A 17,561-nucleotide genomic window follows, 5' to 3' on the forward strand; every position below is an offset into this window, starting at 1 on the left:
TGCAAAAAAGAAAAGAAACAGATCTAGTCGAACTATCATTAGTCATGATTTTTGGCGAACTTGTCACATTTCGATCAACGGCTCAACTTGGCCTCGCGCATGAAACAAGCACTGAAGAGTGCAAAGAACACGACGATCACCATGAAGCCGAAGCCTTTGTTAGTCGACCAGCCGTAGCAGCTGCGCACAATTTGGGCAACATCCGGGTCGAGTTTCTTGATATAGTCGAGACTTTCTCGGACTCCGTTGACGATAGAATCGATATCTTTGCTGTCCTTGAGTTTGAGGGCCAGTCGTTCTCGTAGGAGTTGCTGGACTATCGTCGAAGACAGCGACAGACCGATTACAGACCCGAGAGAGCGGAAGAGATAAGAGCAAGCTGTCACTACAGCTTGATCTTCGATGGTTGCATTGGAAACTAAGATTATCGGTAAGCAATTTGATGTGCAGGGGTGAATACAGTGGACACATACTTAACCCAATCAAGGTGGTGGTGACACCAATGCCATTTCCAAACGCCGAAAAGACCATTCCCAAAATCATCGGAACCGTACTCTCAGTGACTCCTCCGGAGAAAATGTAGATCGTGAAACATCCAACGGTTAAAGAGGAGTATGCCACGATGGTCAACCAGAAGTATTTGCCAGTGCGTCTCATGATGATCCCGGCGAGGAGCGAGCCAGTCACTCCGGACAAAATACTGGGCAGGAGTCGCAGTCCCGCCACCGTCGCACTGACTCCATCCACTGCTTGAAAATACAGAGGAATATAGAATAGCGCGGCAAGCCAGCCGCCGAAACTGAAGAAGTTGCAACAGTATAGGGCGAAGAAAGTACGGCTGAAGATGATATGGCCCGGGGCAAAAGGTTCCGCGGCAAAATAGACCTCGACCAGGATGAAGAGCCCGAATAGGACGACGGAGACAGACAGCGAAACTATCGTTATGGGCATACTCCATGACACATTGCTACCGCGATCTAGACCCAGCAGGAATCCAAGCACGGCCCCAACGAGAACTAAAGCACCGAGGAAATCAATGCGACGAAGTTTGACTTTCCAGTGGGTATTCTCGCGAGCTGGGAGTTTGAGCATCAGTGACACGGCAATGAGGGCGAGAATGCACATGGGGAATTGTGCCAAAAATGCCCTGAAACAACGTTAGACAGGCCGCACCAATAATAGCGTCTGGTGGAGTATAGGTCTTACCATCGCCAGCCGATATAGTCGGCCAAAATACCACCAAGAGGTGCCCCAGTTCCCGAACCAGTAGCATATATGATGTTGATGATGCCCTGCCAGAGACCACGATCACGCAGGGGGACGATGTCACTCATCAAGATGCTGACTACGGTCGTCATTCCGCCACCTCCGATACCTTGAAAGACCTGAACAGGATACTGTCAGTCGGATATTCGTTTACGGGATTCAACTTCGGAAATGACCGCGGCGTAACCTACACGTGCAGCAATCAGCTCATTGATATTGCGGGCCAGCCCGCAAAAGAGACATCCCAATCCAAAAATGGCATATGCCGAGAGTAGACAGGCCTTGCGACCAAAGATATCACTCAATTTGCCATATAGCGGCTGGAAGGAAGTCAAGGTCAAGAAGTACGAGGTGGCGATCCAACTGGTCAGATTCAGGGCCTTCAAATCGCTACCGATCTGACCATAACTGGCCATGATAATCGTTTGGTCGGCAGCGGAGAGGAAAATCTGCGGGGTGGATGATTAGCCTGAATGTATGTAACGTCGCAACGAGGGCCGGCGCAGGGTAGAAATGCGTTATCATACACCAATTGAGATTGCCGGGATGATATATTTCAGCTGTTTCTGCGCATCGGGGAATGGCTCCTTGGCCAGCTCCTCCGAAGCAATTGGCTTGTCTCCAGACTCGGTATCGGCATCGCGGGTGGGAATGGCCCCGGTAGAAGCAGGCCCGTTGTTCTGGAGCAGCGGGGAAGTCTCGCTAGGAAGCATGGCGAGGTGATAGTCGACTCTGCTTTCCCCGGGGCAGGGCGTAGGAGTATCTCGGGGGGGTGGAGTAGAAGGGAGAGATTGAGGAAATGCACCAGCTCGTATCACTAATACTACTAATCAGCCATGCTAACTGCTACTGTAGTTAGTGTTGGCCTATTGGTAGCCCCTTCCCTTTCCGGAATACCTGGTCACGTGAAGATAGGCACTTCCCCTCACGTCAAACTGGATTAGTCATTCCAGTATGACCAATCAGCTCGGCCCAATTTCTCCGATTTCCCCGATTTCTCGCAGTTCCCTCCGCTTCCCATGGGCACTTCGGCTATTGCTTCGTCGGCAAATTCACTGCCGAGGATGAACATCGCGATACAATGGGAACTGTTCATTTTTGATCTGATTATCGTAGTCTTTGTTTTTCAATTTAATTTTTCTGTTTCTTTTTCAATTGTCTTCTCTTATCATGGAAACAGAGTGGAGTAAAATGACGTGACTTGTGTGATGTGGGCCATCAGAATGGCTATAGTACACTAGTAGTACTAGTTATAGTACGGGTACTGATATACACCAGGACAGTCGGCACACTTCCACTTCCTATTATACCGCATATACTCGAAAATTCCAGGGTTTCCCTCTGTTTCTGTCATAGCACCCACTAGTTTAACAACAGTAGTATATAATATCCACTCCAACAACTAACTTTGAAATCTACCCACTTCCCATCAAAACCATTCCAGCCAAATTCAAACTCTGGACCATGACCAACACTGACAAGCCAGTGATCAAAATTTCCTCCTTGAGCCTCTCAGATAGTTCCCCGACCATTTCAAAGGACCCAACTTCTACTGCTGAAAATACCTTGTTCCGAAACCGTGTCAGCACTTGCCCATTCTGCCGATGGACAAGTTTGAAATCCCCGGAAAGAGCCCCATCAGCCTCCCACAACAGAGACTCCCCATCCAGAGCGACGCTTCGGAAGCAGTACGATCGAGAAAAGAGGTTGGAACGCTGCATCAGAGCTGGTTTCCCGCGAATAGAAAGTTGCACGTCCGTACTTAGCATCTTAAATAATGCGGTGGACAGTCTGCGTGCGCTGCCGTCATTATCGCTGGGGACTTGAGCATGCTCCTCGCAGAGTGAAACCATTTGCATTTGCGGTGTCTTACGGCCTATTTGCACTGTATACAGTGGGGTTATATCATCTGAATCCAGGAGCAAAAGAGAATTGCTCCGATAATGGACGTGGATCATTTGAATTCCAGTAGACATATTGGTTGAAAACAAGAGTGGTCAAAGACTCGGATATATTGACTAAGCCCTTCTGACGGATCGTTGAAGCGTTCAAGTTTTTATTAAATTGTGAATGTGGGAGGGAAGCAAAAAAAGTAAACAATTGAAAATATCGACAACTCACAAGATACTTATACCGCAAGCACCTACGAAGAAAATTGCTATTTCTCGACCTCATTGAAATGCTGATGCCAGAAGAACTGACAATAGGGTCTAGTATCTGACGATCAACTATCTTTACTGTCTGTCGTGTAGAATTTGATTGGTTCTTGTAGCTTGGTCGCCGAACAAACAAATAGGATGCTCCAGGTCATATATCATGTATTGTATTGGATTTGATCTTGGTCTAATTCTGACAGAATGGCGTTATTTCATGATTGGCTCTCGACTTCTCATTGCCGAACAATCCAATCATGGTTCTTGATCACTACGTTGGCCCCCACGTTTCATCAATCAGCATAACACAAGCTAGCACGACCATGATAACTTCGAGCGGGGCTTCCTTCAGCTTGACCACTATGATAGTATTCAAGATCAAGTCAAAAACCGCAACATTTCTCATCTAACCAGTCCACTTTGTTCTTACATTCTGTTTATTATGCGAGCGGTGGCAATGAAGAATACCCGAGCGAGGACTGGCTGCCGCACTTGTAGGTACGTGCTCTAACTAATAAGCTTCCGCTGCCCTCGTAGGTCTAATCTTACCATCATTATAGAGTTCGAAAAATAAAATGCGACGAAGAAAGGCCCTCCTGTCAACGCTGTACTTCTACTGGTCGACGATGCGATGGGTATGAGCTCCTAGGCCCTTCCGCCCGTGACGCGACAGAGAAACATAAAGGGAAACGAAGTCTGCAGCCTCGATCTTCAAGGTCATGCACTCAAAATCATTCGCTGCACGAGAAAATAAATTCTAACATCTCCCAACTCTTGAGTTTTGTGGAATGTGAAAGTTTTCGCTTCTTCCGAAGTCACACCGCACAGGAAATCCCTGGGTGCTTTGGCTCATCAATATGGGAACAGCTAGTCCTACAACTAAGCCATAATGAGCCTTGTATTCTACATGCAGCTATAGCCGTTGGTGCTATGCATCGATTCTTGAGGGCAAAGTGTCCTACCCTTCAACTCAACAGCTTCTGTGAGCCAAGCCATCCTTTTGCGATTAAACAGTATGTCAAGTCTCTAAACCATCTTCGAAAACGTCTCGATGTCAAGGCCGATCAGTCTGCTACTCACGTTGCGCTTGTGGCTTGTCTTCTGTTCATATGCCTTGAAATGCTTCAAGGGAATAGAGTAGGAGCTTTGGTCCATCTTCGCACCGGTCTGCGCATTTTATGTTGCTCCGGGTCCCTTGATGTTGAGATAGGCCATCGAAGAGACTCAGAGGCATTAGCTGTCAGACTCCCTTCGCACCACAGTGACTCGATTCTTTGTCAGATAGCTCGCTCTTTTGCTAGGTTGGATTACGACTCGACTATGTTTGGAGAAAGAAGCCCTGCGCTGGCTTTTGTTGGTCACGACGATCAACTACCCTCTCCAATGATAATCCCAAGAAGATTCGCTACCATCGCTGAGGCAAGAGGATGTCTGGATTTCCTTGCAAATGCCGTCTTCAGCTTCCGCGGTAAATTGCTCCAGCTTGTTTCCACAAAGTTGGACAACCAAAATACCATTTATGACTCGGACTTGGTGTCCCATCTCTGCATGTATCATGCATGTGCTAGAACAACAGAGTTGAACCCGTTTCTCAAAATGACAGAGGAGATGACTGAGCTCAAATCTGATCTTGAAGCGTGGTTGGGCGCTTTCAAACTTCTTTCCAGGGGAGCCCTTCATTCTTACTCATTGCCTGTGATATTGCTCGAGGTCCAGCATTTTTACGTATATTTTCTAATTTCCACCTGTCGCGACACACACGAAAAGCTTTGCGACCACTTTGACGAGCATTTCAGGCGTGTCGTACAACTTGCAGGAAGGTTCATCAGCAATATCCAGAGTACCGACCCTTCATCCTCCTTACCTTGTCTCACATTCACTCTCGAGTCTGGTATTATTCCGTCACTTTACCTTGTTGCTCTCAAATGTCGAACCCACTCAATCAGGCAAGAAGCTATTGCCTTATTGTACAAGTCAAGATGCCAGGAAGGAATGTGGGAGAGTTCTTTGATAGCCAAGTTTGTTGCAGAGATCTCTAGGTTGGAGTACGAGCGGGCCTGCGCATTGGAGGAGAGCTCGGAATACGCTTTTCGAGTTATACCGGAAGCCGCTCGCTTCACTGATATTCTCCTGGCTCTGACGGAAACTCCAGGGGTTGCCCGATTGGTCTGTGCCCGCTATTTACATGACGCTATGGGAGATATTGAGATCTCGGATTTTATTTTCAAACTCTAGGTCACGGCAATATAACCAGAATTCCTGGAACTGCTGTTATCACTCCTTAGAATCGATGAGATTCCTTCGTCGTAAATAAAATCCCAGTGCCACGTGTAATTGTCTTCCATGCTCGAGCACATGATGCTATTGGGTCCAAGTGGATCCTGATGGGGTTCATTCCGGGCGTCTCGGCCTACAAGGAATGGAAGAATTCGATATGAACTTCAGTTGATGCGAGTTCACCCGTTGTGATAAATAGGCCGATACCATCGAAGTGTTAGCATAGAGTACGATTAGATGAAACGCAAGCCACTGTATAGTTACTATATTCACAATCTTCGGCATAAGATTTAAAATAGCCATCCGATCGGTGGCATTGCGTCCCTTAGGTAGCACCTGTTGAGAGGGACGATCACAGTGAAATGTTTATAGGATGGAAGAATAACTGAAGCTGAAAGGCCCTAAATCACTATTGCGGCGTGAAGTGACTAGGCCTGCGCGATATGAGGCTCGGGCCTTTGTCCTTAATAGCATCTTCAACCCATTGAACTCTGGAGCCGGATTTCTGCAACAAGACTTTCAACACAATAACGAATTTCGTCTCGGATGACCCGTACAGCATCTATGCCTTCTCCTGCCGGGTCGTTAAGTTGCCAGTCGAGATAGCGCTTGCCAGCAAAAAAGGGGCAGGCATCTCCACAGCCCATGGTGATGACAACATCGCTGGCCTGGACCGCAGTGGGCGTTAGAATCTTGGGCTTTTGATTGCTGATGTCGATCCCTTCTTCCAGCATGGCTTCAACAACAATGGGATTTATAGAGTCGGCTGGGACTGATCCAGCGGAACGGACTTCGATGGTGTCCCCGGCAAGATGGCTAAGATAACCAGCGGCCATTTGGGAGCGACCGGCATTGTGCACGCAGACGAACAAAACGCTAGGCGTATTAGCCATTGTGTGCTGTGCGGCTAATCGGTTGAGCGGTTGTTGTGGAGTAGCTTGGGGTTGAGTGTAAGGGATATCGGAATTACTATCACAACGGGAATTATGGGCGGATATAAAGAAACAATTGCTCCAATATATAATATGGATGTGATGAGACGAAAGGTTATGCGCTGAGTGCTTGATTTTAGGGAACAAAGAAAAAATGGACCTTACCACCGGACAGCTGTTCATGGCTTTTATATACTACTACATGGCAACTCTAGGACGTGCAGTAGACAAAATTAATAATCCACTAGTCTAGAACATTCCGATATCTAGGGGCGTCCCGCAGTTCATTAGGGTTTTATGGGGGGCATTTCGTGAGTCGTTGCCCCGGTGCATGAAGAAGTCGCATGAATACAGCTCATACCGGCAGAGTAAAAATCGCTCTGGTCATTTGATTCGCCCTGATATATTTATATTACAAACAGTTATGTATTGGCAGCTTGCGGTCTCACTGTGCCCCAAGGCCGTCAGGGCGTGGTATGGAAGATTATTTTGAGGATGTCCACGTAGATTTACTCTTGATACCAAGCTGTATGTCACTCCGAGGTGATGATTGGTCGAAAATTTACAAGATCTTTTTTTTCATGACGAATCACGAGCCTCGAGCATGTCACTGCTTGAACATCATTGGTCGATAGCGGCAGACTGTCACTCGTCCGGTGTGATTGGCCCATTGGTTTTCCCTGAAGGCAAAACTAGTACGGGTTTCGTATAGTTATTTAACAGAGGGCTATAGTTGATTCATTTTCATTTTCGTTTCATTTTCGTCGACTCACCGATAGAATTTTCCTTGTCCATTCGCAGCTCGTCTGCTGGTGCTAGAGATGGCCACACTATCGCGGATAGATCTCCCGGCGGCGGCCGAAATGCAATCTCCAAGAACTCCCACGGACGAGGATGTTGAAAAGCAAAGGGCCAACGAACTTGAAGAATCTGCAACCAAGCAATCAGCCTTTAAAGGCCTCGGCTGGCTCGATCGCTTTCTGGCCGTATGGATCTTCCTTGCCATGGCTATTGGAATTATACTGGGAAACTTTGTGGAAAATACGGGTCCCGCCCTTCAAAAGGGGGAATTTGTTGGTGTTTCTATCCCGATTGGTACTTAATCATCCGTTACTCAACCGTATTCTGTGACTAACCTTCATAAGCGATTGGTCTCCTGGTTATGATGTACCCTATTCTTTGCAAAGTGCGATATGAATCTCTACACCACGTCTTCCAAGAGCGAAGGATCTGGGTTCAGATTGCGTTCAGTATATTTGTTAACTGGATTATTGCTCCGTTCCTCATGGTAAGATACAGAATACTTTGACTTGGAGAAGCATTCGACTTATCCCAGCCTTGGAACGATCCTTGCTAATATTACATACTAGCTGGCACTGGCATGGGCTTTTCTACCGGACGAACCAGAACTTCGGGAGGGCTTGATTCTCGTTGGATTGGCTAGATGTATTGCTATGGTAAGTAATTATGTTCTATCCTATGCCGTTACTGAACTAATATTTCCTTCCTGAGCAGGTCCTTATCTGGACCGGTCTCGCTGGCGGTGACAATGAATACTGTGCAATTCTTGTTGCAGTTAATTCACTTCTTCAGATGGTGCTCTTCGCTCCCTTGGCGATCTTCTTCATCAAAGTCATTAGTCACGCAGACAGCCAAGTTACTTTATCTTACTCTACTGCTGCTAAAAGTGTGGCGGTTTTCCTTGGAATCCCTCTAGGTGCTGCGATCAGTACCCGCATCATCCTTCGAAAGATCGCTAGCCCACGCTGGTATGACCAGGTGTTTCTCAAGTGGGTGAGCCCATGGTCACTTCTTGGGCTTCTCTTTACTATCCTTGTGTTATTCGCTTCTCAGGGCCGCCAGGTGGTGCATCAAATCGTATCAGTGATCCGAGTTGCTGCTCCACTTATTGTTTATTTTATTATTGTCTTCTTCGTCACTCTTCTTGTGACTTACAAGCTTGGGTTTGGTTACAAGTTGGCCGCCACTCAAAGTTTCACCGCTGCCAGCAATAATTTTGAGCTTGCCATCGCTGTCGCTATTGCAACCTTCGGCGCAAATAGCAACCAAGCGCTTGCTGCCACCGTGGGGCCATTGATTGAAGTCCCAGTACTGCTTGGCCTTGTCTATGTTGTCAAATTTATAGCTAAGCGGGTGAGATGGAAGGATTGAACAGAAAAGTGAGAGATTAATTCCATTCTTGCGAATTTAGTTGCATGGCTATTTATTTATCCACTGACAAGGGTTGTTTTGAAATCAAATGGTATTTTTTTTTGAGACACGAGGGATAGAAATGCTAGTAGCTAATGGACAATTCAATTAATAACGAATACTGTTCAGAAATCCGACGGATTTCTAGAAATCTCTTGTAAGCTGTGTGTGCTGGAAGCGGGCTGGTTTATACCCTGCATAATTCCAGTGACATGCCAATGCATGCATTCCTATTTTTTGCCACGAATCGATACTTATACATATCGTAAATTGCTAACGGCGAGGCCCAGGTATGTGAGATCGTTAGCACGCGATGAAAACTCATCCGAGATAATTCAATTTTAACTCGCCAATTGTTTCCGACAATTATCATATATTTAGATACTATTTCAAGGTCTAAACTTACTACTCGCGCGTTGCTAAATTATTCATAACGTGAGTGTGATGACAATCATTCCTAGTTTGGGGCGAACCTGGTGACATCTCTCGGCTTGGCAGTGACATACCAAAATGGTTGAATCAGGAAGGGAGAAACCTTCTAAGGTTGGAACGCTATTAGGAACCCAGCTCCACATAAATTGAGCAGAATATGATCTCTCGAGTATATATTTAGACCCGAACTCTTCTAAATTGCGTTGTTAAAATGAATATTTCTTTCCTTTCATGACTCTACTGCTCATGCAAAACATAATTTTACATATCTACCCCACTTTAGATTTCCTCGCAATGAATTCGGAGGACATTTATCATTCTGTGCAAGAGCGCTATGCAGCAGTTGCGAACCACACCGAGCCCGATAATCTGAGGAAATACGAGCAAAAGGTAGCAACCGCATTTGGATATGACATAGAGGAATTACGCTCTATCCCCGACAACGCCAATCTAGGTGTCAGCTGTGGGAATCCATTGGCAACAGCAAACATTGCCTTGGTGAGAAATAGCTTGCGGCGATGTCTTGGTGATTATATTAATACCAGGATATATAGGGCGAGATAGTCGTTGATTTAGGCAGTGGTGGGGGTATCGACGTTTTGCTAGCCGCGAAAAAGGTTGGGCCAGAAGGAAAGGCGATTGGCATTGATATGACTAAGGTATGCCGACTATCCTCTAAATTCAGTAGCAATTTTTGCTGAGATCTAGCAGGACATGCTAGAATTGGCACGTCGAAACACGAGAAATGCTGGAGCTTCGAATGCAACCTTTATTGAAGCGTTCATTACTTCTATTCCGTTGTCTTCATCCACCGTTGACTGCATCATCAGTAACTGTGTCGTGAATCTGGTGCCGGAAGCCGAAAAGCCACTTGTATTTCAAGAGATGTTTCGCCTGTTGAAGCCGGGAGGCAGGGTTGCAATCAGCGATATTCTAGCAACCCAAGAGCTACCTGAAGACATCAAAAAAGATCTTTCCTTGTATGTTGGCTGTATAGCTGGAGCTAGCCAGGTCGATGATTACGAACGATACCTACATGAGGCAGGATTTCGAGGTAACTGCAGAACTCATATCCGAGTCTTACTTTTGCGATGAATGGATCCAGGGCTGACGTGACATATGAAGATACGTTAATTCTGAACACTCACAGCGACCTGAACATTTACAAGGAAATGTGGCAAGGAGAAAGATTCAATGAATCAGGGCCTGCCAGCTCATGCTGTGGTCCTATTAAATCTAGCACATCCGAGCTGCCGGATGTAGACTTCAACGTTTGGACTGGTGAGACAACCTGAAGATAAATCAATGAAGATACACAGCTAACTACCCTGGTTGGTTCTTCTCTGAAGGTTCCTTCAAGATTTTCGCCGTAAAGCCCGAGGCGGACCGTTGAAAATTCCATGAATTGAGCCAAGGATTCCCGAAGCAATGAGGATAAACCATTCGACATGGTCTGGAGTGCCATATAGTATTTAGCATTATGAGACAACAATATTTTATGGAATGTCTAGATGGCCCACATATCGAGGTAGAAGTCAAACATACACGGTTTACCAAAGTGACTTTGCACTGCGATTGTCTATGTTGCTATTTTCCATCTATTATCTAACATTTCCCAGCTCACGAAGCCGTATTAGCAGCAGTCGTCGCCTCTTTCAACCTTTTATCCTCTCTTTCGCTGAATCTATCCCCGAAAAGCTCGATGTGTGGTCGCATCAAGATTGTATATTTGACAAACTCTTCCATACAATCCACCAGACGATCACGGTTACCACTAGGCAGGAGCCGTTGATCTCCTGGTTGACCTTCATCTGGGAAATGGGTGTAGGCCCTTGGAATCGAGGATTGATTGGTGATCGTAAACATACGCATCCAGCGACCGAGAATACGCAAGGAGTTAACCGCATTGAAAGATTGCGATCCACCGCACACCTGGGCAATGGCAAGCGTTCGACCTTGAGTGGGACGGACGCTTCCAGTGCTTAGAGGAATCCAATCAATCTGATTTTTAAAGACTGCAGTCTGATAAGAAAGTACGAGAGAAATGAATTAGTACTGGGGATATCAACTTGAAACACAAAGTAGAAGAATAGGAGTTACTAACCAAGTTTCCATGCTGCTCAGGTGAAACCCAGACGTGCCCATCACTCCACTTACTCAGCTCTCGAATTTCCTGTACTTTTGCATGTCCATGGTCGGTATCATTCTTCATTGGAAGACCTTCGGGATCAAAGATGCGCACATCGCACCCGAGTCGGAAAAGGATCCGGGAAGCTTCAAAGGCAACAAGCCGCGAATATGATCTTTTCCGGAGACTTCCGTAAAGCACCAGCACCTTGAGCCTCTCGTTTCCGTTTTGATGGACATTCTCGGAAATGTCCAGGGCAGTTGTTAACTCAAGGCCATTGACCCAGTCCTCTGCTGTGTCATCCCCAAAAATGAATGGCCGGTACTTTTGACGGATATTGAAGTCGTCTTCACTTGATTGTAACGCTAAAGTCCGGTATCCAGAAGCCATCGGGGGCTTGTTGGGGATTGCAGTTTTCCTGGTGTCGATTGCCACTGGCTGAGAAATCGCGGAAAATAACATCTTCGAATAGGTTTGGTGAGAAAGGGGCAGCCTTGAGTGAGAACCTATCCTTAATGTCGTTACGCTATTTGATGTAGCCCAGTGTGACCTTGTACGGCTTACAAGTATCATAGTGCTAGGTCAAAAAAAAAGAAAAAAGAAAAAAAAAACCGAAGAAAGAAGAGAGCCGTCGATCTTGTTTGATCTCGAGAAACAACGGCATGTCATCGGCGAACGATGATTGGATGCGCAGAGCAAATGTTCCTGACCAATGAGAAATGTTTATTATTGCCCCGCGGTGTTTCTGAATGTGGTGACATGCCACGTTTCTGTGATTGGCTGCTGAATCCTGCTACAACTCTTTCAATCGGTCATCAAATCAGTCATTCTTCGAAAGATCAGGTGGGGTAGGATGAGAAATCATAATAGTTACCCTAGGATTTCTCTTGTTTGGAAGTTTTCCTCACCGATTAACTGTATCCAAACCATGCTACTTGTCTCCGTAGCTGCCAGAATTCTTTCCTGCTGTGAGCTGCGAGAACAATTAACCGTGGACCATGCCACGACAGAAAACAAAAACAAAGGTCGGTGTTCAAGTGGCTGCTATTGTGAACTTCCATATAATATATTAGTATTTTTACTGACTAACCATCCCTTCTCAGGCCGAGGATCTCGCACGGATTCGCCATAACCAACGACAGTCAAGGGCACGGCGGCAGGAATACATCCGAAGCCTCGAAAGCAGGATCCAAGAATACGAAGTTACACTTGCTTCGAACGAATTGCTTCATAAAACGACTGTGGGCAGATTACAAAGCGATAATGATTCTATGCAATCTTTGCTTCACGGCTTAGGCGTCATCCGGGGACCCCAGGGTCGGTTTATAGATGACGATATTGGGATCGGAACCCCCCCGTTTTCAACAGTAAATTTCTCTGAATACAAGTGAGAAAGATCCGTTCTGATTTTTTCTTTAATACAGCCCATGCCATCGCTGCCTACTTTCTCTCCCAGTCCGACTTCGCTAAATTCTTTTAGTCACTTGTTCAGTGTAACAAGCCCAATAGGCTTCACTGGACCAGAGGCCTCGCCATTTGCTGTTGAGTCTAACAGCTCACACCATCTGGATATTCTGCCCTTATCAGAATTCGACCATGAAACCAGCAACTTGAACTTTCAAAGTCCAGATGAAGCCAAGATATGTGGTGATACGAACCAGAGCACGACAACTCTTTGCTCGGTAGCATTTCGATTGGTGGCCCGTTGTAACAGAAGGAGCATGGATCTCAACATGGTCTACGTTCAGATGCAACATGGCTTTCATCGGGGAAGAACCCTGATAGATGGCTGTAGGGTCGATAATCAAGTCCTTCTGGCTGTTTTGACTGAGATATCTTAGTCTCCATGTCCTTTGGCTTCCATTCATTCTTTACTAACGAGGCCGACCATATTTTGATCGGGGGAAGAGAATAACATGGGATGGTTATCGTCTCTCTTACCAAAATTGAGACCCGCAAGTTGGAAAAAGAAAAGAATGGATAGTTATGTGCAAGGTTTCATCAATTGACGGAAATATAGGTCACTCCTCTTCAGTAGCTGCAATAATCGGACTACATTCTAATATATTGCAAGAGTCTCCAGAAGAGGCGATCAGAAGTTAAGACATTAGGCAGACTAATTAAGCTAGAGAGCCCTGGAGTGGAAGATCGAGAACGAGAAAGGTCGCATTAATTATTGAAGTACGCCAGTCGAGAAGTAATTCTATATAACAAGACTTCGACTTAGTCGTATTGTACTCTTAACTTTAACTATAGAGTGGTTGCTTGGCCAGATATTGCTCATCATTTCGATCATCAAAACATCAACATATCCAGCAGAGGCCTAGAGTAAACCAAGAATGAATCCAGCAAAAGGGATTGTAGAACAATCCGTTTCGAGTAACCAGTACTAGTAATCATGATGGGCACCATCGATAACAGCGACACAGCGACACCGCATTCACCACGAGTGTATCACTGCCTCTCAGGGAGCTCCTCGGGCTTCTGGTCACTGTCACTGGCACTGGTGAGGCCAAGCTCGCTCTTCTCATGCACACCATGATCATTGGTATCCAAACCCAGCTCGCGCGACTGTTGGGTGATCTCTTCAAAGCTAAGCTTGGGCAAGTCCTTGGCAACTTTCCATGGCATCTTCCCTTCGACATGGGCTTTGGCGTAAACGATGTCGATCTCCTCCAGCTCACGGCCAGCTGTCTCGACATAAAAGAAGAAGCCAAATATGACACCCAAGAAGTTGAATAGAGCGAAGAAGAGATAGACTCCCCATGGACTCTGGCCAGCGAAAAGGGGAGTGAACATAACCACGGCGAAATTACAGATCCAGTTGGTGCAAGTTGACGCCGATGCACCGATAGTGCGGGTACGGAGAGGGTTGATCTCCGGTGGGTAGATCCATGGCAGTGGTAGGAGAGTGAATGCAAAGAAAACGATGAAGAGGAAGATTCCAACAGCAGCACCCTTGGAGTTCTGCTCGGATTCTTTAATCAAGCAAGCGAAGGTGATCACAAAGCTTAGTCCTTGGCCTAGGAAGCCAATCAAGTAGAGATTTCGGCGGCCGACCCTTTCAATCATGAAAAAGGATGGGATAGTTGCAAGAGCATAAACAGTTGCAAATACACCACCCATAATCAAAGAAAGCTCCTTCTCCATATGAAGATGCTCTTCAAAGAGAAGGGTTGAGTAGTAGATAGCAGCATTACAGCCAGTGAACTGCTGGAAAAACTGACCAGAGCAACCAATCAGAAGACGTTGGAATTCCTGCGTCTTGCCAAATGTGAAGACGGTCTTCCAGTTTGACTGAGTGTTCTTCGATGACTCCACATCTTGTTTCAGGAAATTGAAATCGCGAAGCACTTCATCGGAATCAGGGGAAGTTCCCTTAAGCTTGCCAAGAACTTCGCAAGCTTCTTTGTCAAGTCCTCTCTTGACAAACCATGATGGAGAATCCGGGAGCATCAGGGCACCGCCGGCCACAATCAGTGCGAAGAATATTTGAAGCGCCACGGGGAATCGCCACTGAACGGATTCTGGGACATATGAGAGACCAAAGACCACCCAGTAGGCAATAAAGGTGCCACCAGCAATCATTGCGCCCTCGAAACAGACCAGGAAGCCACGGTTGTGGGCACCAGAGCATTCCGATTGCCATACCGGGATTGTGGCTGTGTTCAATCCATTTCCAACACCCGACACAACACGACCAATGACGAACTGGCCAACTTCCCATTTTCCAGTGAAGCAGAGTGTTGTAATCAGGGCACCCAGGATCAAGATACTGGCACCCATACAGATCAGGCGAGTCCGACCAAGTCTGTCGCCGTAAAACATGGAGAACAAAGCGCCGAAGAAGCAGCCAAGCTCATAGCAGGAGGTAACAGCACCGCGAATGACATCGATGTAGTGTTTCTGAGATGCGGTCGCGTCGTCGGGCATTGCAAGGATAGGAAAGTTGGCGGTAAACTCTGTGCCGCTGAGGATGCCGGCCATCATGCCCTGGTTATAGCCGAAGAGCGAGAAACCCACGACAGCGGCGAAGGTGATGCTCAGCCGAAGTGGCCGGCCACTCAAGCCGCTGGTAGTCGTCCACATATTGATGGTAGACGCAGAGTCAAACCGTCAAAATTGGGAAGAAGAGTGTTAGAGCGAGCTCTAAAAAAAGTAGTCAGAAAGAAAGAGAGCGTCTGGACAGAAATTCCCGCGGTCTTATAGGAAGCGCCCCCATGGGCCCCATGGGGCTTTTTTCAGGGCGCATCCAAGCTATACTGTAAATTGAACATCCGACACCCACTTTAATCTTGGCCAGACCCCAAGTTGGAAAGTCCAGCGAAGACTCTCCAGTCGGGGAACGCTTTTACTTGGCGTTTGGCGGGGGCACTTGGCACTTGGCGCATTGCATGGCGAATCTGAAACTAATTTCACGTGCGGATTTATTGGGAGGTGTAGGATGCTACCATAGAATCCCAGGGAGACGGGATAAACAATGATGGCACGATAGCAGGTGATCGGATGAAGACTATCAAAAGCTATCTACACATAAAGTGGCGTTGCGGGATGAGTCTGGGGCTACTCGGTAGGATTGAATTTGGGTTCAGCATACAAATAGTTGAATTCCTATATTTTCATCCCGCGGATACTCTTCTCTACGTGGTAGGCCCCTCCGACCCAGTGGTTTTATCTTTTTGGCCCGTGTCTTTGTTCTCCGAATCCTTTACATCTACCGAATGATTTATTCCGATCTATGTGCACCCTCAATATGATAGTTCCCTGACAGGGATCTATCAAATACCCTACCTTATCCTCTCCTTCACGCTTAAGACACGATATACTTCCAATGTGCAATTGGATTCGACTCTTGGGAATTTTCGGGAGTACTACGGAGTACTATTATCATAAAAGCCATCCACACTAGATTTCAGCCACCCTATGCTTACCTGAAGCCGCCAAGGTCTTGTCGCCCAAACATGACGTCGAAATCTATTCGCCAAGTTTCCAACTCCATTCTAGGCATAGTCTGCCCCGATACTCATAGTTTCTTTTGGCCAATGACACCCACACCCTTTGCGGCACACAGGGCTTGTATGCGGACGGAAGCCATCGGGGTTACTTGTGTTGTAGCGCCAAGCCGGCCTTCCGACCCCGTTATGAGGTAGGTGGACTCGGAGCCGAATCAGTACTCCGTACACTGTGTCCAGTCATTTGGATGCTTTATCACGGACTAGTCATGGTTTGAGTGCATCTCAGGAACCCTTCTTCCGTGCGAAGCGAACACTTTGAGGGAAGTATGGACCAGCCATCCAAGATGACTTACGACTCACTGTGCCAATACAACCTACTATTTACAAAGGTGACCACGACTCAATCCATTTTATGTTCATTGGCATATGCACAATGGATTTGGAATATTTGCATCGACATCAAGAGGCGATGCTAAGAGTTCAGAGAGTTCATCTGATGGATGTGGCTTACTCTAATAATTGCCGTTGGTTGAAGAGCGAATGGTAAATTCTGAAATCAGGAACCAGACTAGGATTTATCGTTTCCCCATTTTCTGCCCCCACGGGGAATCAGGGTATGTACTGGTGCAAAGTCCGAAAGAGCCCCGATCTTGCGATACTCCACCACTAAGGATTGCCTTCCAAGAAGATAGCACACAAGGAGTCACTGGCAAGACTGCAGGTTTAGCGGGATACCCACATGCAACACAGACACAGGAAAACAGAAACGTCATTCTCTGGCACCAGGAGATGGCGGCAGAGGCGTAATTTCAGAATTGAAATGACTGGACGGAAAATGCATGCCAATGTCGCTATACCGCTTGGCGGTGGTGGCCAAGATCTGGGCTTTGGTTAGAATATCGTAAACGGGCCGTGAATCGCACAAGGCGGGAAATTTCGCCGTAGGGTATGTGTGGGAGGCAATTCTTAACTGAAAACAAGAGTCTGCCGATAAAAACAATTTCTGAGAAATAGAGAGTAGAGCTGAGTGGAAGTGAATGCTGGCGACACAATGCTCCACCAGATAGCCGCAGATAGCTTGTAGCTAGGCCCCGAGGATCTACCGATCTTCAACGATGTTAGTCAAAAGTCAACCCGCAGGCCGCATCGATGAAATAATTTTCTCCGATACCGATCTCAATGGTGTGTGCGTGCGTGTGCGTGTGTT

The 17,561-nt window shown here is 46.7% G+C and overlaps 8 protein-coding genes across 8 annotated transcripts; 3 read left to right on the forward strand and 5 right to left on the reverse strand.

The window, feature by feature from the left end:
• Positions 1–74: 74 nt before the first annotated feature.
• On the reverse strand, positions 75–1,979 carry N7509_013894 (putative MFS multidrug transporter; the record flags this gene model as incomplete). Its single annotated transcript, XM_056638531.1, has 5 exons — positions 75–418; positions 474–1,147; positions 1,207–1,385; positions 1,458–1,715; positions 1,794–1,979. 5 exons carry the CDS (start codon positions 1,977–1,979, stop codon positions 75–77), a joined length of 1,641 nt encoding a protein of 546 aa, XP_056482038.1.
• A 702-nt stretch (positions 1,980–2,681) lies between these two features.
• N7509_013895 (uncharacterized protein) lies at positions 2,682–3,242 on the reverse strand (the record flags this gene model as incomplete). Its single annotated transcript, XM_056638532.1, has 1 exon — positions 2,682–3,242. The coding sequence occupies one exon, from the start codon at positions 3,240–3,242 to the stop codon at positions 2,682–2,684; it is 561 nt and encodes a 186-aa protein (XP_056482039.1).
• Positions 3,243–4,739: 1,497 nt separating this feature from the next.
• Positions 4,740–5,654, forward strand: N7509_013896 (uncharacterized protein; the record flags this gene model as incomplete). The annotated part of the gene is made up of 1 exon (XM_056638533.1): positions 4,740–5,654. The coding sequence occupies one exon, from the start codon at positions 4,740–4,742 to the stop codon at positions 5,652–5,654; it is 915 nt and encodes a 304-aa protein (XP_056482040.1).
• Positions 5,655–6,172: 518 nt separating this feature from the next.
• On the reverse strand, positions 6,173–6,589 carry N7509_013897 (arsenate reductase ArsC; the record flags this gene model as incomplete). The annotated part of the gene is made up of 1 exon (XM_056638534.1): positions 6,173–6,589. The coding sequence occupies one exon, from the start codon at positions 6,587–6,589 to the stop codon at positions 6,173–6,175; it is 417 nt and encodes a 138-aa protein (XP_056482041.1).
• Positions 6,590–7,491: 902 nt separating this feature from the next.
• N7509_013898 (arsenic resistance protein) lies at positions 7,492–8,800 on the forward strand (the record flags this gene model as incomplete). Its single annotated transcript, XM_056638535.1, has 4 exons — positions 7,492–7,723; positions 7,774–7,916; positions 7,999–8,085; positions 8,144–8,800. 4 exons carry the CDS (start codon positions 7,492–7,494, stop codon positions 8,798–8,800), a joined length of 1,119 nt encoding a protein of 372 aa, XP_056482042.1.
• A 765-nt stretch (positions 8,801–9,565) lies between these two features.
• Positions 9,566–10,566, forward strand: N7509_013899 (uncharacterized protein; the record flags this gene model as incomplete). Its single annotated transcript, XM_056638536.1, has 4 exons — positions 9,566–9,769; positions 9,826–9,930; positions 9,980–10,325; positions 10,397–10,566. 4 exons carry the CDS (start codon positions 9,566–9,568, stop codon positions 10,564–10,566), a joined length of 825 nt encoding a protein of 274 aa, XP_056482043.1.
• A 325-nt stretch (positions 10,567–10,891) lies between these two features.
• Positions 10,892–11,903, reverse strand: N7509_013900 (Arsenic resistance protein ArsH; the record flags this gene model as incomplete). The annotated part of the gene is made up of 2 exons (XM_056638537.1): positions 10,892–11,293; positions 11,376–11,903. Coding segments are annotated over 2 exons (930 nt in total), but the record flags the coding sequence as incomplete, so codon positions are not given.
• A 1,950-nt stretch (positions 11,904–13,853) lies between these two features.
• Positions 13,854–15,488, reverse strand: mfsA (glucose-inactivated glycerol proton symporter STL1; the record flags this gene model as incomplete). Its single annotated transcript, XM_056638538.1, has 1 exon — positions 13,854–15,488. One exon carries the CDS (start codon positions 15,486–15,488, stop codon positions 13,854–13,856), a length of 1,635 nt encoding a protein of 544 aa, XP_056482045.1.
• Between the last annotated feature and the right edge of the window lie 2,073 nt (positions 15,489–17,561).

Source organism: Penicillium cosmopolitanum, assembly GCF_028827165.1.
Source record: "Penicillium cosmopolitanum strain IBT 29677 chromosome Unknown utg000012l:1.0-3308103.0:1.0-3310761.0, whole genome shotgun sequence".
NCBI lineage: Eukaryota > Fungi > Ascomycota > Eurotiomycetes > Eurotiales > Aspergillaceae > Penicillium > Penicillium cosmopolitanum.